This window comes from Hemicordylus capensis, chromosome 3, assembly GCF_027244095.1.
Source record: "Hemicordylus capensis ecotype Gifberg chromosome 3, rHemCap1.1.pri, whole genome shotgun sequence".
In the NCBI taxonomy this organism is placed as follows: Eukaryota; Metazoa; Chordata; class Lepidosauria; order Squamata; family Cordylidae; genus Hemicordylus; species Hemicordylus capensis.
Genome location: NC_069659.1, coordinates 77,113,459 through 77,137,356, shown reverse-complemented (window position 1 = coordinate 77,137,356; position 23,898 = coordinate 77,113,459). Strand labels below are relative to the sequence as shown.

General features: G+C 42.3%; 1 protein-coding gene across 2 annotated transcripts in view; it reads left to right on the top strand.

Moving 5' to 3' along the window:
- SAMSN1 (SAM domain, SH3 domain and nuclear localization signals 1) overlaps positions 1 to 23,898 on the top strand; it is a 141,148-nt gene that overhangs the window by 45,545 nt on the left and 71,705 nt on the right. Inside the window, exons 1-4 of one of the 2 annotated variants that reach the window (XM_053310124.1) lie at positions 10,804 to 10,863; positions 10,979 to 11,041; positions 17,356 to 17,482; positions 18,986 to 19,353. In XM_053310124.1, the coding sequence (XP_053166099.1) occupies positions 10,861 to 10,863; positions 10,979 to 11,041; positions 17,356 to 17,482; positions 18,986 to 19,353 (561 nt within the window). In that variant the 5' untranslated portion in view covers positions 10,804 to 10,860. Of the gene's footprint in view, positions 1 to 10,803; positions 10,864 to 10,978; positions 11,042 to 17,355; positions 17,483 to 18,985; positions 19,354 to 23,898 lie in introns of those variants that run through there. The other variant, XM_053310123.1, reaches the window with a different exon arrangement.

Sequence of the window (23,898 nt, the reverse complement as noted above, 5' to 3'; positions counted from 1 at the left end):
AGCTGACATGAGGTGCTGGTGTATAAAATCCACAGGACAGGTTATCTTGGCCAGATTTTGAGAACCCTGATGCTCCAATGCACATCTGCCTGTGGTTATGTTACAAATATCCAGAACTGTTTATCTCACCGGTCCTACTTGTATTTTACTATTGATGTAAGGAGACAAACATCTGACAGAAAAAGCAAATCTGTCAGGTTATTTTTCAAAAAAATTCTTACACAGTAAGTACGCAGCTTGGGGGTACTACTGGACCCGGCTCTGCTCTTGGAAGCTCAGGTGGAGGCGGTGGCCAGGGGTGCCTTTGCACGGCTTCGGCTGGTGCGCCAGCTGCGTCCCTTTCTCGAGAAAGCAGATCTGGCCACGGTTACCCACGCCTTAGTCACGTCACGGCTGGATTACTGTAACGCGCTCTATGTGGGGCTGCCCTTGAAAAATATCCAGAAACTGCAGCTAGTGCAAAACGCGGCAGCGAGGGTTTAATCCGGAGCTGCCCATTGGGAACATATCACCCCCATTTTGAAAGAGCTGCACTGGCTGCCGGTTCGTTTCCGGGTCCAATTCAAGGTGCTGGTTTTGACCTTTAAAGCCCTAAACGGTTTGGGCCTGGGGTATTTGAGGGACCGCCTGCCCCCAAGGGTTGCTGCCCGCTTGACGAGGACATCTGAGGGGGCCCTGCTCCAGGTGCCGACAATGAGGGAGGCCCGGCTGTCGTGCACTCGGGACAGGACCTTCTCTGTTGCTGCTCCTATACTCTGGAATGCTCTCCCAGTGGCCATTCATTCATCAGACTCCATCACGGCTTTTAGAAAGCTTTTAAAGACTTGGCTTTTTACCCAGGCTTTTACATAATCGTTTTTACTGCTGCTTCTGTGTGTTTTTATCTGTTGCCTTGTTTTTTATGCTTGTTTGATATGTTTTTAGCTTGGTGTGTTTATTGCTTGGTGTTTTTATTGGTTTTATTGTATGTTTTAATTTTTGTAAACCGCCTTGTGGTTTTCTTTTAACGAAAGGCGGTATAGACATGTAAAAATAAATAAAAATAAAAATAAATAAATTGGTAATATAAAACAAAGTAAGAAGTAGGGTGTTTTCCCAAAATTGATTCAAGGCAATTATCCAAGAACCTAAGTTCTATGAATTTTTCACAATTACATTAGATGTGTTTTTGGACTGGGTGAGCTAAAAATAAAAGTATAATTATCTCACTAAATTCACTTGTTCTTATACAGTAAAATATATAAATATAACTAGTTTAAATTAGCATGCTAGAATTTCATCTGACAAAGACTTATACTAAGTGCTTCGATCAATCTGGCAAGCTCCAATTTAGTGTATGTGTCCAGAATGTTTCTCAATTTTTATAAACATATACTGTGTCTCCAGGCACTCTTCTTCAGAAGACTACATTAATTAACCTACTAGTATGAGCAATTAAGGAAGCCTGACCCTTGGGCCTCTGCATAATAATATAAAAGTAATTAATGATTCATCAGTTGCTGAACAAGGAGGCACAGCAGAAATAGGTGTGGCTAATGATGCTGAGAAATCAGTAGCTGGATTAGAAATTTAAAGGATTTTTTCTTTCCCTCCACAGTGTCTTTTCTTTAGAAGCCAGATGTGAAGCTATTAAAGATTTCCGTATCAATGATGCAATAAATACATTAGTCTTTCAGGTGCCACTAGACTTTTTGTTGGTTTATTATTTTTGTTGGCAACATGGCAACCCTTCTCAAAGCGGTAACCATGGAAGTCACAACTATGGAAATGCAGTGAAGTAGGGTTGCACGTTTTGTATTTTTTCTGTTTTGATTTGTACCAAATCTGAATCAACCCCATTTTGTATTTTGTCTGAAATTAAGCCTTCCGAATCACCCCCGTTTTGTTTTTTATCTGAATTAATCCGAATCTGAATCCGAATTAATTCAGATTTTAAAAATAGGTCACATGGTCAAAAGAGTGGATGGGGGTTATAGTGCCCAATGAGTGGAAGCTACCACAAAAATTTCAAAGGAATTGGGCAAATTGCTGATTTTTGGTTAATTTTTGAAGTTTGCGCGTCTTTCAGATTTTCCCCATAGGGTATGATGGAGGTTTCAGGAAAAGTATAGCTTCACATGGGGGGGGGAGGGGTGGCCCAGAGTGATTGGTGGTAGTGCCCAGTTGGTACAAGGAAGCTACCACAATTTTTTTCAGAGGCATTTGGCAAAGGGCTGATTTTTGAAGAATTAATGAAGTTACGTGATTGGTGGTAGTGCCCAGTTGGTACAAGGAAGCTACCACAATTTTTTTCAGAGGCATTTGGCAAAGGGCTGATTTTTGAAGAATTAATGAAGTTACGCGTCTTTCAGATTTTCCTCGTAGGGTATAATGGAGGTTTCTGCAGTCCCATAACTCCACTTGAGGGGCACTGGGGTGGCCCAGAGCAAGTGGCGGTGTAGTGCACATAGGGTGCCAACCACCCACATGGGTTGCCAACCCATGAATTACAGGGTTTTGTTGTTCTAGAGGTGTTCTGAGAGTAGATTATCTAGCAGCATATGAGAGTGGATTCATGGTTTTTCATTAAAGATCTTATTTGCTACCAGAGAATCCAAACTCAACACCTCAGAAACAACAAAGCCCAGTACCGCAATGGGTTAGCAACCCAGGGTGGTGGTTGGCACCCTCTGTGCACTACACCACCACTCGCTTTGGGCCATCTCAGTGGCCCCCAGGTGGAGTTATGGGGCTGCTGAAACCTCCATTATCCCTATGGGGGGAAATCTTAAAGACTCGTAAACCTCAAAAATTCCTAAGAAATCAGCCCTTTGCCCTATTTGGAATCTGGGTGCACCACCCTTGGGACACTGCCACCCAACCCACTGTTTTGCCCCTTAAGCCCCACATAAACAAGTTGAAAGAGTGAAGAGAATAATTAACAACAACAACACTTACTTATTTGGCACCATAATTTGAGAATTTTGCAGCAGGTATGAGCCTGTCCCTGTGGCACTAGCACAGCAGCACAACCCATTTGTGGATTCAAGCGATCTTTCAATAAAAACACTCCCTCCCCATGGAACAATGACCACAGGTCATTTGAGATAGCAAGACAGACAGATAGCAAGACAGATAGCAAGACAGCCTTGGTACTATGGAAGAGCTTCAAATGTTCATTTTACTGAAGTGGAGTGAGCCGTAGCCCAAACAAATTCATTCATTCATTCATTCATTCATTCTATTTCCTTCGAAAAATGGCTCAGGGTGGTTTACACAAAGATATAACAAACAAATAAGCCTAATAAGATAATACATTTTTAAGGAGGGCTGAGAGTTGCATATGTAAATACTATTTACTGCAGGGCTCTGTCTCATATTTTGACTTGACTTGTGGCAGTTTTGTGTTTATGGCAACTTTTAAACAAGTGATGGTTTGATGAAAGCATTGAGTGTTTCATTGGGTGCAGTTCACTACAGGAATCTCATTGGTCTTGTTTATAACATTTAGCTTGGCTACCTTGTTCTTGCTTGTTCTCTGATGTTATTCATCTGACTATTTGAGTCTTTTGAAGACTATGTAAGAAAACATAGAAAAACAATAATACTATATGTATATAATGCATTTTCAAACATGTTTCATTCTTCATTTCTCACATTAATTCTTAGGCTGTTCTCCTCATCCCTGCCTCATAGATATTCAGAAAGAGAATAAATATGGATATATATATATATATATATATATATATATATATATATGCGCTTCAGATGCAGACATGTATATTCAGATACTTTGTTTGAATGCACTATTCGGGCATTATCCAAACACACATACAACATGCACACATGTACAAATCCTGTGTGAATGATTACTGAACAGTGCATGTGTTAATTTTAAAGGTGAACCTGGATACAGATTCCCGCAAATACAAGGTACAGACAGGAAATGGACTGTCTTAGTGCTTTGAACTTAACATGTTAATCACTGTATGTGCATTGAATCATACAATCTCATCACACATTCAGTCTGAAATCAGCAAAAAAACTGCTTCCATCTATATAATTAATTCTCCAAGATGGGCCATGCATGGGAATGTGCAGAAAGGAGGTGATTGGCTGACAGAGGGGGAGAGAGTTCTGGAGTGGCAAGGAGTTTGGCGGGCAGCTGGAAAGCAATTTGACAGTTGGCTCGGGATCGCCGTGAAACAGCAGGCAGCTCGGAGGCTGGGGGGCGACTTCAGGAGCTGGAGAGTTGGCTCTGGGGGCTGCGGGCAGCTGATGGTTGCCTGCACCGCGCCATGAAGCAGCAGGGAGCAGGGAACCTGGAACCTGGGGGCAGCTTCAGGAGCGGCAGGGAATTCGGTGGCTGCAGACAGCTGGCGGGCAGGAGCTCCGGAAAGCCAAAAGGAGTTTGACAGCTGGCTCTGGTGGCTGTGGGTAGCTGTCAGTTGGCTGCATCATTGCGGGTGGGGGGACAAGGACTGTGAGACAGAAAGACTGAGAAGAAAGCGAGAATCGCAGGAGAAAGAGAGAGAGAAAGACAGAGGACACACAGAGAAAGAAAGGGCTGTGGGGAGAGTGAGCGAGAGAGATGTGGGGGGTGAGAGAGAGAGAGAGTTGTGGGGGGAGAGCGAGTGAGAGTTGTGGGGGAAAGAGAGGTGTAGGGGAGAGAGCGAGTGAGAGAGTTGTGGGGGGAGAAAGCGAGCAAGAGAGTTGGCGGGACAGAGTGAGTGAGAGAGTCATGGGGGAAGAGAACAAGTGAGAGAGTTGTGGGGGAGATGAAGGGGGAGAGAGAGAGAGAGTTATGAGTGGAGAGAGACAGAGTTGGGAGGGAGAGCAAGCAAGAGAGTTGTGGGGGGAGAACTAGCAAGCGAGTTGTAAGGGGAGGGAGCGAGCGAGAGAGTTGTAGGGGGAGTGAGTGAGAACGTTGTAGGGGGAGTGATTGAGAGAGTTGTGGGGGGGAGCGCATGAGAGAGTTGTTGGGGGAGAGAGCAAGCTAGAGAGTTGTGGGGGATAGAGAGCGTGCCAGCAAGTTGTGGGGGGAGAGCGAGTGAGCCAGAAAGTTGGGGGGGGGGAGCGAGCCAGAGAATTGGTGGGGGGAGAGTGCAAGCCAGAGAGTTGTGGGGGGAGAGTGCAAGCCAGAGAGTTGTGTGGGGGAAGAGAGTGAGCGAGAGAGTTTGGGGGGAGAGCAAGCGAGAGAGTTTGGGGGGAGAGCAAGCGAGAGAGTTTGGGGGGAGAGGTAAGGGGAAAGAGCAAGCAAGAGAGTTGTAGGGGAAAAGAGAGCGAGTGAGAGAGTTGGGGGGGAGAGCGAGCGAGAGAGTTGTAGGGGAGAATGCCACAGGCTTAGTGCACGACATACTCTGTGCAGGGTCAGCTAGCTGAATATATTTGCAAAGCCAAGTGTGACAGTGGTAGGCAGGATCAGGGCCAGACTTAGGGATGGATGAGCCAGATGGTCTCCCAGAGTGCTGCTTGAAGGGAGCATCAAGATGACCTTGGTGGCTCTGTGTTTGTTGAGTATACTAGGGAGAAAAAATGGCAACACTGATAAACTAGGATGGTGGAAGTGGGGAAGGGGGGCAGACTGAAGGCACTTTTCATTCAGGCACTATTTATCTTAGAGTCAGTCCTGGGCAGAACCATGTGTTTAATCAGGCAGTGATTGGATGGGGGAATAATAAATTGAAGCTTAATCCAAGCAATATGGAGGTACTCATGGTAAGGGGTCATACTTCAAGGGACATGATTGTTCTTCCTGTTTTGGATGGGGTTGCACTCCCAACGAAGGAACAGATATGCAGTCTGGGAGTGCTTCCGGACCCAGGCCTCAGTCTGGTTTCTCAGGTTGAGGCTATGGCCAGGAGTGCTTTCTATCAATTTTGGTAGATAGGACAGATGCATCCATTCTTTGAAGATAGTGATCTCAGAACTGTGGTACACTCTCTGGTAACCTCTAGGCTTGACTACTGCAGTGTGCTCTATGTGATTGGAACACAACCAGGTTATATACATGGATCTGCTTCACATCTTGTTTGGCCTTCAAGTGATATGAAATCTCTATCATGTTCATTCTGTGGTGGCTGTTTCACACATGCAAGTTTTCACTTTAAGAATGCGTGAACTCTCTAAATGAGCCAGATTTTCAATCAATAATTTATGCAAGGGCTTGAAGAATGAATATAGGGAAGGCTAAGAAAATGGGGATAGTTGGGCTATGGGGGCAAGGGTCAGAGAAGAGAAGCTATGGAAGAGGGTTAATGAGCTGGTAGTCCTACTAATTTCATCCTTCTCTTACGTTGGAGACTTCACTTACATATTTTCAAGCTTTAATCCACAGCTATAAGGACAACAAACCTGAAAAATAAAAACTTTTTTGTGTGTGCTATTAATTTATGTGATTCTCATATTCTGTGCTTGAAGGACCTATTAGATTGGTCTGCCCAAGGAAGTTATTGGATCCAATAGAATTCCAAGAAGCCTTGGAATGATTGAGGGTTGGATCTGGTAGTGATTCTGTTGATGGTTTAGTGCAAACATTGTGGTAGACACAATCATTCCTAAGCATCCTCTCTGACTTGCTTTAAAGACAGCCCTGTAGTATTCAGATGAACTATAGCAGCTGAAGCAGCGAGGAAGATGACTAGAGTGCAAGTGGAGGAAGACTCGATGCGAGTCTAATTGGTCACAACACAGAGCACATTTGAAGATCTATGCTCTGGCAGTACAGGCAGCAAAGAAGCGGTTCTTTTCTGTCTGCATTGCTTCCACAAATTCACATCCAGCTGAGTTGTCTAGGGTTGTGAGGGGGCTAGTATGTACTTGAATTTAAACTTGGAACCATCAGTCACTCAATGTGACACTTTTAACAACTTTTTTATGGATAAAGTCTCTCACATTTGGGCTGAGCTGGATTCCACTGTTACTGCAGAGTCTACTGTGGAAATGTCCAGCAACTCGTCTAATGGGATTAGATTGGATCATTTTCAGTTTGTGACTCCTGAGGAAGTAGAGAAACTGCTTAGGACTGTGCACCCTACAACTTGTTCTCTTGACCCTTGCCCAACTTGGCTTCTGATAATCATATTATCTGAGATGGTCTGTTAAATACTATAAATATTTCTCTGAGAGAGGGCAGGATGCCTCCTTGTCTTAAGAAAGCTATTACAAGACCACTTTTGAAGAAAGCTGCTCTGGATCCCTCAGAGTTAGCTCATTACAGACCTGTTTCTAATCTTCCATGGTTGGGCAAGGTGACTGAGCGGGTGGACTCTCAGCTCCAGGCAATTTTGGATGGTGCAGACTACATAGACCCATTTCAAACTGGATTTTGTGTGGGCTATGGGGTTGAGACTTGGTCTTATGGATGATCTCCAACTGACTATTGACAGAGGGAGTATGATTCTGCTGATCCTTTTGAATCTGTCTGTGGCTTTTGATACCATCGACCATGGTATACTTCTGGACTGCCTGAGGGAGGTGGGATTGGGCAGCACCATTTTACAGTGGTTTCGCTCCTACCTCTCTGGTAGATTCCAGATGGTGCCACTTGGAGACTGTTTGGCAAAGCGAAAACTAAAGTGTGGAGTTCCACAAGGTTCCATAGTGTCTCCAATGCTCTTTAACATCTACATGAAACTGCTGGGAGAGATGATCAGGAGGTTTGGTTCAGGGTGTTTCTGATGACACCCAGATCTACTTCTCCATGTCAACCTCATCAGGAAATGGCACATCTTCTCTAAATGCCTGTTTGGAGGCGGTAATGGGCTGGATGAGCAATAACAAACTGAAGTTGAATCCAAATAAGATGGAGGTACTGACTGTGGGAGGTTGGAACCTGAGAGATGGTTTAGATCTGCCTGTTCTGGATGGGGTTACGCTACCCCTGAAAGATCAGGTACATAGCTTGAGAGTGCTCTTGACCCAAAGCTCTCCCTGGTTTCTCAGGCTGAGGCAGTGGCCAGGAGCACTTTTTATCAGTTTTGGCTGATTCACCAGCTACGTCCATTTCTAGAGGTAAATAACCTTAAAACAGTGGTACATGTGCAGGTAACCTCTAGGCTTGACTACTGCAATGCACTCTACATGGGGCTGCCTTTGTACATAGTCCAGAAACTAAATTTGGTACAGAATGAGGCAGCCAGGTTGGTCTCTGGGACAACAGGAATATGGGACAAGACCATATAACACAGGTTTTGAAAGTACAGCACTGGCTGCCAATATGTTTCCAGGTGAAATACAAAGTGCTGGTTATTACCTATAAAGCCCTTAATGGCTTGGGTCCAGGCTACTTAAGAGAGCACTTCCTTTGTCATGATCCCTGCTGCCTGTTAACAATATTCTGGAGAGGTCCAGTTACAGTTGCCACCAGTTCGTTTGGAATTCCAGCTTGTAATATGCTCCCTGTTGTGATAAGATCTCTTTTTCTGTTTGGTTTCCGGAAGACCCTCAAGACTCTCCTGTTCTCACCAGTTTTTAATAATAATTTTAATAATTTTAATAATTTGTTTTAATAACTGTTTTATAATATTGTTTTTATTGTCTCATGTATTTTAATCTGTGTTGACTTTTAAATATTTTAAATTTTGTACACTGCCTAGATAATCTACATTGCCCTGATTTCATACATTAAAAATACTAAGTGGTTGGTTGTATTTTATTTTAGTTTGATAGTCCCTTGTACATATTTATCAAACCTGTAAGCATTTAAATAATGCAGGACTAAGTAAGGGGTAAGTACCCTAAATAAATAAATACATTATTTTGATCAATGAAATCAATAAAAATAAACTACTATTTTGTATTAGGCACTTACACACCCAGGCCCAATATTTAAAAAGTGGGCCTCAAAACATATGTGAGGGCCACTTTTATTGATACATTACAATAACCTGCATTGATGTATTTACAATTACAGTGCAGGTGCAAGACTGTAGGTCAGCCTCATAATGAGGACTACCCACCACAGGAGAAGGACTGGGTGTTGATTCAGCCTGGTGCCAAGTCTGGACATCATCACAATTGAACCAGCCCAATACTGAGTGGTGGGTGTCAGCCAGCCTCCGAGTAGGGGCAGATCCTAGCCCAAGGGCAGCAAAACCTGCAAGGGCTGTTCCTCGGCTTGCCTATTCACCTTAAATGGTCCTCCAGTCAGACACCAAACGTAGACAGCCTACCCCAACCTGCACACACCTACAAAGTGACCAAACAAGCAACAATGACAACCCCAAAATTAGAGTTAGTGAGAAGTTGACCCATTTCAAACTGGTTTTTGGACTCTGTTGGTCCTTTTAGATTTCTCGGCGGCTTTCGATACTATCGACCATAGTATCTTTCTGGAACGTCTGAGGGAGTTGGAGGTGGGAAGCACTGCTTTGCAGTGGTTCCGCTCCTACCTTTCTGGCAGATCCCAGATGGTGTCACTTGGAGACTGTTGCTCTTCAAAATCTGAGCTTTTATATGGGGTCTCTCAGGGCTCCATACTGTCTCCAATGCTTTTTAATATCTACATGAAATCGCTGGGAGAAATCATCTGGAGATTTGGTTCTGGGTGTTATCAGTATGCTGATACCCAAATATATTTCTCCATGTGAACATCATCAGGAGGAAGCATATCCTCCCTGAATGCCTGCTTGGAAGCAGTAATGGGCTGGATGAGGGATAACAAACTGAGACTGAATCCAGATAAGACGGAGGTACTTATTGTGTGGGGTCGTCACTCGGGAAGCGATACTGATCTACCTGTTCTAGATGGGGTCACACTTCCTCAGAAGGAACAGGTACGCAGTTTGGGAGTGCTTCTGGATACACACCTTTCCCTGGTTCCCTAGGTTGAGGCAGTGGCCAGAAGCGCTTTCTATCAGCTTCAGTTGATATGCCAGCTGTGTCCGTTTCTTGAGATTTGTGATCTCAAAACAGTAGTACACTTGTTGGTAACCTCCAGAGCTGATTACTGCAATGCGCTCTATGTGGGGCTGCCTTTGTACGTAGTCTGGAAACTGAAATTAGTACAAAATGCAGCAGCCAGGTTGGTCTCTGGGTCATCTCGAAGAGACCATATTACTCCTGTATTACAGGAGTTGCACTGGCTGCCAATAAGTTTCCGGGCAAAATACAAAGTGCTGATTATAACCCAGAAAACCCTAAAGAAGCTTAGGCCCACAGTACTTAAAAGAGCATCTTCTTCTGCATGATCCCCATCGTCCACTGCGTACATCAGGGGAGGCTCGTCTGTTGCTACCTTCATATCGTCTGGTGGCCACCCAGGGACAGGCCTTCTCTGTTGTCGCCCTGAGACTTTGGAATGTGCTTCCCGTTGGAATAAGAGTCTCCCCATTTCTAGCAGCTTTAAAAAAGTGTCTAAAGACTTATCTTTTTACCCAGGCTTTTTAACTTTGTAACTTTTTAAATTTTGGATTATTTATTGATTTGTTTTAAGCTGTTTTTAATATTTAATTGATTTGAATGTTTTGTTTTTATTTGTTGTGAATCGCCCTGAGACCTTGGGTTAGGGCAGTATAAAAATGCACTAAATAAATAAAATGAATAAATAAGTAGGAGAAAAGAGGCCATACCAGAGCCAAAAAGGTGTGACCCAAAAAAATCCTACGTGCCCCCCCCCCAAGATGTCCAGACAACCCTCACTGAACTGGGGTAGGATGGATGGGTGCTTTGCCCCCAGAGCAACAGAATGAATAGAATGCCCTCAGAGTGAACAGAAGGGAATCAGCCACTTATGCAGCTGCTCCCATTGGCTGGCACATGTCACATGCTGAGGGAGACAAAATGGCATTCTCTGTGCCTGTCTCAAGGGCCGGGCACATGACTCCCCACCCACCCATCACACATACACACTCTATCTGGATGTGGTAGCAGAGAGTGGTTATGGTGTTGCTTTTAGATAAATTTCATGTTATATGACACACAGATATATCTTGTTTATTTTTCTTCACAATTTTAATTCTCATATCTATTGCATTTTGCTTTCTCTTTTGTGTTCAAGGTAATGACTTTTGAACAGTGGATTCCAGCTCAGAATCATGTTCCAAGTGTCTCCAGTGATATGGTGAGATACTGCAACTTAGCATTTTCCTTGAGTCTGAATCAACTGCAAGTGTACTTTGCCATGCCTTCTTATGCTTGCTTTATAAGATCATTAGAATAAAAAGTCTTACAGATCTGTGAATTCAAATCCTCAAAGTGCTTTTATAGTCATCGTTCAGTTTGCTTCAATAGGATTTGTACCTGCTAAGCTATTTCACGATCAGGCTGATCCTCATTTTACCTTTTCTGAAACTAATATATTCATTTTCCATCGTGCACTCTGAGGAAGAGAAGGCTTTTATAAATCAGTACTGGTCCAATATTGATCCAAGAGCAAAATATAATGTGCAAAGTCCTCCTAACATCTAGTTTCCCTGACTGTATCTTTGCTGCCATCTCAGGTTGCGATGGAAAGTGATGTTCAGCAGTAATATCTTTCTTTCAGGGACTGGTCATGTTCTGCTTGCTATTTATTTATTTTCACATTTATATTCTGCTGTTCCTTTCAAAGAGACCGGCCAGAGTATGGGTTATTTTTATGTTGATAAACATAACCATGATAAACATGGTTATGTTTATCCTCACAATATCCCTGTGAGGTAGGTTAGACTGAGAGATAAGTGTTCCCTTAGTTCTTATAACACAGTTACAGAAGTGCCACTATTCCCTTCATTCCAGCTATCCAGTTCTACTTCTATGGTAGACCATGAATACTTCATACTGTTCGCCAATGAGTTCCTATATGTCAGACAACCCATAATAGTTGCAGTACTTTTTCTTCATGTTGCTCCCTCTTGAGATGCACATTCTGTTCATAGATGTGCCTATTATTTCCATAAAAAGTCAAATTCATTTATGGGAAGGGTTTTCAGTGAAACATGTGGAATAAACATTAACCTAAAATACTTTAAAATGTGGAGTGCAAAATTTTGGATATTTTCAATTTATTATTATTATTATTTTACATTTATATCCCGCTCTTCCTCCACGGAGCCCAGAACGATGTACTACATACTTAAGTTTCTCTTTCCCAACAACCCAGTGAAGTAGGTTAGGCTGAGAGCGAAGTGACTGGCCCAGAGTCACCCAGCTAGTATCATGGCTGAATGGGGATTTGAACTCAGGTCTCCCCGGTCCTAGTCCAGCACTCTAACCACTACACCACAATAGAAAGAGAAAGGACTATGACTCTAGAAAAAGAGCAGCAAAAAAGAGGAAGGTCAATAAAGCATGAACTATTAAGACTAGGAATTCAAGAAGCAAAATTGGTTGCCTTCTTTTGAACCTTTTCCAGTTCCACAATGCCCTTCTTAAGACACAGTGACCAGAACTATACACATTACTCCAAATGTGGCCACACCATAGATTTGTATAAGGGCATGATATTAGCATTTTTATTTTCAGTCCCCTTTCTGATGATCCCTAGCATGGATTTTGCCTTTTTCATAGCTTCCATACATACACTCTCTCTATACTTTCTATAAGCTGTCCACCACAACCCCAAGTGAGCACTGCAAGATATTCCCCTCAGGGGATGAAGCCGCTCTGGGAAGAGCAGAAGGTTTCAAGTTTCCTCCCTGGCTTCTCCAAGATACAGCTGAGAGAGATTCCTGCCTGCAACCTTGGAGAAGCTGCTGCCAGTCTGTGAAGACAGTACTGAGCTAGATAGACCAATGGTCTGACTCAGTATACAGCAGTTTTCTATGTTCCTAAGATCTCTCTCCTGGTCAGTCAGCTCAGACGCCATCATATATATAACCCAATATGTATCGCCTTACTCTTGCTTACACTGAACAGCATTTGCCATTTTGTTATCCACTCACCCAGTTTGGAGGGAACCTTTGCAGCTCCTCACACTCTGTTTTGGATTCCACTACCCTGAATAGTTTAGTGTCATCTGCAAATTTGGTGAGATAATTACTAACTACTAGATAATTTATGAAAAAGTGAAAGAGCACTGGTCCCAGTACAGGTCCTTGGGGGACCCCACTTCTTTCTTCCTCCATTGTGAAAACTGTCCATTTATTTGTACCCTCTGTCTTCTGTGCTTCAAAATATGCTTACGCAAAGGGAGAGAAAGACTCTTCAAGCACTTTGAAAGTATCCCTTTCATTAATCCAATTTGCATGTTGATTTGTTTCCAGAAAAGAAGACCATTTTATTTGTTATTTTGGTCACATTATTTTTGCTAACATAAAATTCTTTTCATCTCCACATTAACTGCTTTTAAAACAAAAGAGGATTACACTTTATCCATTAGTAAAATTGTTTGAGTAGATTATATGCTGTTTTGCTTTTAGATGCCCCTCCCAATTAAAATCCAAGATCAAGAACTCATGGGCATTGTACTCTCAGTTAATAGTGACAGCTGTGCACTTTGGCTGTTAAGCATTACCTGATTGGACTGGTAGCCTTTTTATAATCACCTGATACATATTTTTTGGGGAGAATCAGTGTCCATATGTGTTATGCCATATAACTGAAAATCCTGGATCTGCAGTTGGGATCTGGGTTGAAAGCCTTGCAAGTGTAAGAGTAAAACAATTTTACATTAACATACTATTGTGAATTCAAGGTGGCTTTGAAAATGCATTCAATAAAATGATTTTCTTAGGGGTGAATATAGCAAACACACCATGAGGTTCATGTCAGTGTGTGTCACTGTATTAAGTATGTTGTTTAAATAAAGATCGCCCAGAATATATGAAGCTGACTTGAATTGAGTCAGACAATAGGACTATCCAGCACAGTATTTTCTCTGACTGGCAGCAGCTCATGCAGGCATGTTTCTCATCACCTGCTGCCTGATCACATTAACTGGACATGCCAGAGATTTAGTATTGGACTATCTTCATGCAAAGCATATTTTCTACTACTGAGCTCAGGCCCTTCCTAAAGTAATCCTTATTAGGGATGTGCTTGAAATGCAATTTGAGCACTGAATTGTGGCACATTCTCCACATCATTAACAGGAAGGAGAGCAGGTCCATACCTGCTCCTCCTCTGCTCACCACCACAGGAAGTTTGGTGCTGCTCCCCCAGCTAAGATCACATGCCAGTGGGGTGTCTCCCAGCTGTCACGCAAGGGCAGCTGGGAGACACCCCACAAGCATGCGGTCTTATCTGGGTGGAGTGCTACCAATTTCCTGTGGTGGCAATCAGAGGAGGAAAAAGTATGGATCTGCTCTCCTTCCTGTTAAAGCTGCAGGAAGTGTGCTGTGATTCTGAACTCAAATCACATATTGAGCACATCCCTAATCCTTATTTTTGTTTTGCCCTGCTAAGTGAGCGTCACCTGCTAACCACTTTTTAAAGTGGGGGTTCTCTTTGTTGAGCAGAGGCAGAGCAACTGGCCCCATCTATCCCCAACAAAACAGAAAACCAAGGAAAAAAAACTGGGGTCCACAGAATAGGAGAGGGAAGAAAATGCAAGACCTGTGAACAAAAAAACAAGGGTAAAAAATGAATGAAAAATAATGAATAACCAGCTCTCAACCCATGTAAAGATATTCAAACACATCTGTATGACACATATGAAAATACATGTAAAAATGCATATAAAAATACAACAACAAAATACCAAGTAGAATTTCAGAATACAAAGAGAAAATGAGAAACCAGTATATGCAGGTGTCCACGCACAGTCTGAGATGTCTTCAAAATGAGAAATTGAAGAGTACACACAGTACAAGTAAGGAGTCCTCAAATCCAAAGAGAGGAAGCAATGTACTCAGAGAGATGTTAAAATGCATGTAGATCAAATCATGACTCCTTCATGCAAAGAAAGCAAGCAACGATGGCTAACAATAATTGGTGGTGAAAAACAAGGTACACCAGGGAAATCACGACAGCCACCCCGAGATATGGAGCTGTTTCACCAGGAGCTTCATCAGGGACTGGTTCCCATTAGAACAAGCTGGAATAGTGAAATGAGAACATAAAACAATGTCTATAACACTGTAAAGTAAGAGAAAAAAAACTGAACACAAAACACTCACTAAATGTAAAGTAAAGATACAATGCAATTAAGCTTATCCAAGCTTGTTAAAAAGACTCAAGGTATGCTTTACTAATGGAAAGCTGAACATGGGTATTGAACACAAGCAATAATGAATCAAAAGATTATTTAGCTGTACCGAGGACCACAAACTACCCTAAAAGATATAATATATAATAAATGCAAACCTCAAACAATATCATATCAACAGACTCAAAACATAAAAATACATCTCTGGGCAGCGTCATAATTGTAATAAGTGACATTTGTATACAATATCTGTCATCGTATTTATATTAAGTGGCAATTCCACACAGTTTCTTATGTAGTCATCATGTGTTTGTTGTACCATGCCTAAAAGACCTGAGTCACTCTGATGTTTTAAATAAAAAGACTTGGGGGGGGGGGGGCGTTTGCTGCCAAGCCAGATGGATGCCTAAGCTGAAAGTGCTGGATATTATCAGGCCTATCTGCTAAAAACTAGTGGTAAATATGACAAAATATTCTCCCAAAAGTATACAAAACATGTGGAATGAGCTCTGGTCACTCACTGAAATGGAAATGGAGTCTTGCATCATATTTTTCTTTGCAAAATCCACTTAGCTCTTCAGACCCTGGAAAGAACTCCCAAAGCACCAGAATGGCTGAAAGCAGTTATGCCGAGAGTGAGCTAACTACACTGATTAGGCAATTAAGACATGATTTATCAAAAGTTTGGGCTGTTGTGATCCAGCCCATTGAAACTAAATTATTATTATTTCTTGTTTACACAGTCAGACAGGTGTTATTGACTGGTTTGTTTTATCCAGACATCGAGTCCTTCCCAAGGACCTGGGATGCCAGAATTTTATCATCAATACTGTTGGTTATTATAGATATCGTCGCAAAATATTATTATTATTATTATTATTATTATTATTATTTATTAATATGCCAAATAAGGGGCAATTATACATACAAATGATCTAGATTCAAAATGAATTGTTACATGGGGGGCATGAAGCAGGGCTACCCCCTTCCCCCAGTTTTCTTTGCCATTGCAGTTAAAGAACTATCTAATTAATTTAAAATGACACAAAAATTAATAGAATCAAAATTAATGATTTATTTTATTTTTACATTTATATCCTGCTCTTCCTCCTAGGAGCCCAGAGTGGTGTACGTAGTTATCTTTATCCTCGCAACAACCCTGTGAGGTAGGTTAGGCTAGGCTGAGAGATACATGACGAGCCCAGAGTCACCCAGTGAGTTTCATGGTTGAATGGGGATTTGAACTCAGGTCTTCCCAGTTCAAGTCCACACTCTAACAACTACGCTATTCTCATGAGCAGCAAAAACTGGGCTAGGGAACCCCAACCCTCTTTTTGCTGTGAGTGATAATCACCAGGAGCCGTGTAACTCCCAGAAGCAGTGCAGCAACGAATCCTCTAAAATAGCCCGCTGCTTAACCCAGGTTTTGGGCATGAGTGTGCCCAAATACTGGGCTATGTGCTTGCAGCCACGGCGGACACACTCAGAGGAGGGGGGCTTTGAGGATTGCACTGCACACTCGTGTGATGCATTATTGGAGCTCCAGGGGGCAGGGCACTGCATGGTGTCTCTTCCCTGCACCCAACACACACACACCCACAGTGCCTGAGTGTGGTGTGGGGGCACTGCAGAGAAGCCACTGCTCATCTGGGTGGGCGATCTACCCGCCTTTGGTACCCAAAGTTTTAAATACTTAGAGAAATTTTTGAACCTGAACCTAATGCATGCCCCATGGAGGCAATTTTCAAAAGTTACCTTCTATATAGGATAGAACTGCATGTAGTCATAAGGCATAGGTACAAATAAATACTAAGTTACCCCCTTGAACAGGACACTGAGGATTAAAAGCAGGGAATGGGTATTGCTTTTAGACATCATAACATGTATGTGGCACAGTCAACTAACAATTTTTAATGAATCTCACTCAGTATAGCATTCTATATGCACATATTGATTTTTGGAAAAGTTTTTAAAAGGTCTATTCTTGTATTATTATTTTTTAGCCCTCTCAGCAAGATTTGTGAGTACACTAGGGGCAGAATATTCTGCCACACAACTTGGAACCTGAAAAGTAGTCCATTAATGAACACCTTTAGTATGGGTTTTCACAGTAGTGTATCATTCGGAAGTTTGGAAAACCAGAGGTAGGCATATAGAACAAAGACATGGGATTCCAGCCTTTTTCACAAGATTATTTTTCAGGTTGTCTTCCTACTGCTATATTTCAATCCTACTACTGTTGAATCAGTGAGGAAACTGATGAAATAGTATTTCAAATAAGTTGTTGATATGTTTCTTTGCTACTTTAGGTTGCTGTATCTGATGAAGATAAAGCTGAAACAATGGGAACCTTAAAACGGTTGCAGAAATTAGTCCGAACCAAAAAAGCCAGTATACACAGCTTGGATGACATCAAGCATGTTTTGATACCTCTCGGTAAGTAAAGGAACACGGCTTGAATCTATGAATGGATGCAATCTCTATCAGTTTAAACACAATTTAGAGAATCAGTGCTACATGTCGGGGAATTTATTTATTTAGCTGGCACTTTTATATACCACCAAAACATATGTCCCAAGGCAGTTCACACAACAAATTGTACAGCAGAATGGTTAATCAAAAACTTTAATATTCCAATATATTATGCCTACTATGTTGTAATTTATGACATTTATTTAGTATTTATTAATTCAATTAACATTCTACATGTATACAAAAATGTAGTAACAGAACTAAAGTAAGTTCAAGAAGCTAAAATAATACATGATCAGCATTATTCCCTAATATACATTAGTTTTCTAACCTACATTGAAGAACTCTACAATGTCTATGTTAATAATCTCTTTGCTTGATAACGAACTTGCTAGCTATGGTTCTGTTGATATTTTACTGACTGTTGGTTCTTTGTGGGATAAATACACACAGAGGCTCTACACATGATCCATGTGTAGAGCCTAACCAGGCTCTCCCAGCAGATGAGCAGGGAGCTCGCCCTTGGCAGCCAGATCGGTCGCCCACATGGTTAGCGGCTCCGTCATGGAGCCTGTAGGGGTGGTGGGGATCGGGGGCTGCCTGGCCCCCAGAAATCCCAGGATGCCCCACTCATCCTGTGTGGGGCATTCTGGGGAGACCACCAAGGCCGGAAGGCTTGCTGCAGCCTCCCGGTCAGGTGTCTCTTTGCAGGTCAGCCACACTGTGGTGACTCATGATCAGAAGAATGGGGTTAGCGAAGTGCTCACTTAGCCCACTCTTGGGAGATTGTGAGAACAGCCTCACATTATTTTAAATGTCTCTGCTTCTGGATACCAGGTGGAGACTGTGGCCAGGGGTGTCTTTGTACTGTTTCAGCTAGTGCACCAGCTGCGTTTCTTTCTTGAAAAGGTTGATCCAGCCATGGTTACCCCTTTCTAAGTTATGTCACAGCTTGATTAATACTTTATATGGGGCTGCCCTTGAAGAATATTCAGAAACTTCAGTTGGTTCAGAATGCAGTGACTAGGGTTCTATCTGGAACTCCTCTTTCGGAACATATCACACTTCTTTTGAAAGAGCTGCACTGACTACCAATTTGTTTCCCAATCCAATTCAAGGTTATTAGCTTTAAACCCCTTAATAGTTTGTGCCCTGGATTTCTGAAGGACTACCTACTCCCAAGGTAGTCTGAACAAAATTAGAGGGGACTCTGCTCTGTGTGCCAACACTGAGAGAGGCTCATTCATCATGCACACCAGACAGGGCTTTCTCTGTTGTTGCCCCTAGGCTCTGGAATGCTCTCCAGGTGGGTGTCTGTTCTCTGGCATCTGTGGTTGCTTTTTAAAAACTGTGATTTCATAGAATTTTATTGTATTAACTTTTGTAAACCACCTTGGAATAATTTTATGTAAGGCAGTATATAAATTTAGCAATAAATAAACACCAATATTTTTTAACTTTTAAAAGATCCACCACCTCAAGATTCATATTTTTCTGAAGATGAAGATGAGGCTGTAACATCGTGTATGAAACTAACCAAATCCCAGGAGAAGAAAGTATTGAGAGAGAATGCAAGACGCAAGGAGGAAACTGAAACTCTCTCTGCTTCCTTGGGCAGATCTTATACTTCCAGGCTGAGCAACTTAGGAAATATTTCCATCCGTTCAGAAACTGAATTTCAGCTCTGGAGTGACTGGAAACACTTTCCTGACAACCAGCTATGCCCCTGTAATTTCTTGATCACAAGAATAGAGGAATGGGAAAAATGTAATTGTTGCTCTCACCAGCCTCGCCTTACCTGCTCTCTCACAGATGTGGATCTCCCATGTTCATGGGTAAGTAACTTCCACTCCCAATTAATAACTTAATAGTAGACATTGATTGTGCCTATGCTTTGCAACTATTCCAGTTTACTTATGACATAGCTGTAGTATCCAAAGAGTGGAAGAAAAATCCTGGAAGATCATAACACTGTCTCAAAATCTGCTTAATGTCTCAGTGATTCCCATAGATTGTCAGGGCAAATGATATAAGCTGCATTATAGATGTATCAAACAGACTTTCAGTAAACAGCTAGTGCTGATGGTTCTGTGGTAGCTATAGGTTTATGACCAATATTTTATCAGAGAAGGTCAACTCTGATTTATCAATATTTGTTCTGGAAGAAGGCTACTGATTCCCTTGGCACTGATTCTGACTGAGCTTGTATTTATAAACTTTTTCAATGCACATTCAGGAAACTATTTCAGTTTTGGAGAGTTCTATCATAGCTCATTATTGTGCACTGAGGGTGCCGTACATAGATCATTATTGATCTGCCTCTTGGAAACTGTAGTTTTAGTTTTATCAGTTCTGACCATCCCATAGCACCATCTGTGGTAGAGATTCATCTGGAAACTCGGCTGTCCCCTATCTCCAAGCAGACACCTGGAGAACAAAGGCATATTTTAGATTTGGATGGGGGATAGCCACCATATATAATGTTGGCAAAAACCAATCAAAATTCAGTGACCCAAATAGAGAAGATGTCAAACAAAGGCAGCTTCGTTGGTGTTCTTTTTGCATAACATATAACGATCGACAAGAGTAATCTTCTTGGGCCCAACAACTGGTGGGCCACTGTGTGAAACAGGATGCTGGACTAGATGGGCCTGATCCAGGAGGGCTGTTCTTATGCTCTTAATCAAGAACAAAGGGCTCATTAAAGAACTATATGTACCTACAAAGCAGCTGGCTTTGGTTATCTAGTGCTGAACAGTGAACTAACTGTGAGGCCTATATGTGAAAACTGCTATTTAAATACTTTTGGTTTTTCAAATATTTATAAAGCATTTGTGTATATAAAACAGCCTCCTACCAGATGCATAAGTGAAACATTACACTTTGCAATTTTTACTTTTCTCAAATGCAGTTGCAGATCAGCCCTGTTGTGTTAGTACTGCTTGAACTAGGTAACTTGTACATTAGAAATAAATAAATTAAATCAGAGTAATTAGAATAGTTAGCAAGAATGATGAAAAATATTCCTCCAAAGCCTTTGTCTCAACACTGGGAAATTTGTGTCTGAGGGAAAGGATGCAGACTTCCTTTTACATGTTAAATTTTAAAACTGAGCTTGAGTTTTCACTGCTGGCGTTTTAAGCAGCAGTTTTAATGTTGTGACAGTTCAGCAGTTTGACACTTTGACATGAAGAAACAAATTTAGTTTGAACTGTTTATGGGTTGAAGATGGCTGTGGCATAAAAGAACTTCCTGACAGCACACTATGTTTTAGCATTAATCAGAATATACGTCGTTTGATCTTGATTTTAATTGAGATAGGGAAACAGCTAACCCTACATCTGCAGCTTGAAAAGTAATCTACCGTAAACCACTTGTGCAAGGAACAGTTTTTCAAAGCAAAGCAGTCTACCATCGTGTGTGTGTGTGTGTGTGTGTGTGTGTGAGAGAGAGAGAGAGAGAGAGAATGCATGCAGAAACTTCAGTGCAACATACCTTAACAAAGAAAGTATGGTATAAGATGAGAGTTGGTGCATAAAAATCTCACTCATTCTCCAAAAGTATATGAACTGAAAGTTAAAGTTGTCATGATGTAAACAGTAAAGCCTTTGTACAATTTCATATTTGATTTGCTTTACAAAATAGGGTCCATGCACCCACACGCCCACCTCTGTGCTTGGCTTTGCAGCTTGAACTTGGGCTGCAAAGAAAAAAATTAAAAAAAATTTCAGAAAAGCAAAAATTCAACAGGTGCTGCTTCATTGTTGCTTATGGAGCTACACCTGATGTGGGCCAGTCTGGAGCTCATTTTGGGCCTCACTGAGCATGCACACATGCTCAGAGAGGCCCGAAATGAGATGCAGATCGGTTCCCGCGGTCAGTTGGAAGAGAGGCTTGGAGGGCGATGGAGTCCTGTTGCTGCCTCCTCTGCAATCCCTGCTGCTGTGGGCACCTCTGTGGTGATTTGAAAAGACAAAATGTACTGTTGCCTCTATGCAATTCCTGCTGCTGCCTCTGCTGTCATTTGAGACAATTTTAGCAGGTAAAATGCGCTGCCTCTGCTGCTATCCCACCACCTCCGCTGCCATCCATGGTGATTTTCGAGGGTAAAATGCTGTCTCCTTTCGCCTTGGTCCTCTGCAACCCAAGCCATTTACTTGTAAAGGGGAATTGCACCCCCAGGCCCCCAATGAAGACAGGACATGCTTAGTTGGAGTAAATAAGGGCCACTTTTATTATTGTACAGAGGTAACGACACTTGCAACAGGGTCCCAATTAACTAGAGTGTGGGTACTCCTCTCGCATGGTGGCCCTTCCTAGTGAAGGGCACCCCACACCAAGGCGAAGGGCCGGGTCCTGATTTGGTCAGGCTCCAAGTCCTGGCCTCCTCTCACTGTAGGGCTCCATCCCACCAAGGGGTATGGTGGTCTGACATACCCCCAACCCAAGCCGTCAAAGTTCTGAGCCGGTGAGTCACGCCCACAGTTCATGAGATGGCTGCCAGGCTAAGATGTTCCCCCGGCCCCCTCTCCTGATTGGCCAGGCCCTGGCCACGTGGCCAAGATGGCGCTGGCCAAGATGGCGCTGCCATATAAGATGCCATCTGGCCAAGATGGCGCTGCCATGCCTGCTTCTTCAGGCCGGGCGCACAACCCTGCCCCTGCCCCACCGCTCGGGCGCAGAGGCAGGAAGCGGCATTCTTGCTGGATTCCCCTTCACAAGTATGGCCATGGCCGACCACTGACCCACAGATATGCGCACATCTGTCTTCCCCCCCCTTTGCATATGCCGAGGTTGGGTGCCTATTCCCCAACCGCGGATATGCGAAACCATCAGTGCTGAAGCCATGGATCACGGGGTTTGCCTGTACATTATATATGTATACAGGTAAACAATTACTGTTCGATTTTTTATGTTATTAATGAAGCTTAACATTGCTTAACATTTTGAAACCTATTCAGAAAATGCCAGATTCCACTTAGAAAATGCTGGTTGGCATGAGATAAATTACTTCAAATAATCCCATTGAAATTAAAAGGGCAAGTTAGGCATTGCCTACCTTGCCCTTTTAATTTCAATGAGACTATGTTGAGTAATTTTCCTCATGCCAGCCACTGTCTTTTTGGATTTGGCCAAACATTCTGGTCTGCTTCCCAAGTTAGTTTCCACTTGCTGTTCAAGAACACGTGTCAGGAAAGACTGGGGTGGGTATGATATACACACAAGTATGTTGAGTACTATATGCAATAAGATACTAATAAAACATATACAGAATATATATTGTAATGAAAATATCTTGTGATATATCATAAAGAATGTACCATATGGTGAAAACTGTATGGAAAGACAATTGAACAAAAACACTGTGTACAAAACTCAGACTATATAAACAATTGAACAAAAACACTGTACAGAAAACACAGACTACTCTATATAAATAATGAAATGAAGGGCAATCAAATGAAGAAAATGTGTAGCGCTAAGTTTCATGTTTCATTGTCTTCATCAGTTCCAAACCGTTTGCAGGTGGAAAATTTCTTAGACAAATACCTCAATATACACCCCTTTTCAATTATTTTATAATTCACATTTATTTGTTTGTTTGTTTGTTTGTTTGTTTGTTTGATTTATACAGTATACCGCCCTTCTAAAATGGCTCAGGGCCACTCTTCCTTCAAGGAGCCCAGAGCGGTGTACTACATATTTAAGTTTCTCCTCACAACAACCCTGTGAAGTAGGTTAGGCTGAGAGAGAAGTGACTGGCCCAGAGTCACCCAGCAAGTATCATGGCTGAATGGGGATCTGAACTCGGGTCTCCCCGGTCCTAGTCCAGCACTCTATCCACTACACCACGCTGGCTCTGATTACTGATTATCTAGATCAATTTCAAACTGGCTTTAGAATGGCTATGGGGTGGAGACAGCCCTGGTCGACCTGATTGATAATGTCTCTCTTTGGGGTGGAGACAGTCTTGGTCAGCCTGATTGGTGATCAGAGTAACACTTCCTCCATCCATTCTTTGCTAAAGAATGGACGGAGGAAGTGTGACTCTGTTGGTTCTTTGGGACCTCTCTGCGGCTTTTAATACCATCAACCATGGTATCCTTCTGGATCATTTGGGGGATTTTGGAATAGGTGGTACTGCTTTGCAGTGGTTCCATTCATATATCTTTGGTAGATTCCAGATCGAGATGGCTGCTTCCTGAAACGAGAGCTATTGTATGGTATCCCTCAGGTCTCCATCCTATCTCTGTGCTTTTTAACATCTATATATGAAACTGCTGAGTGAAATCATCAGGAGGTTTGGAGTAGGGTGTTATTAATACACCGACAACACCCAAATCTATTTCTCCATGACATTATCAACAGGAAATGGCATA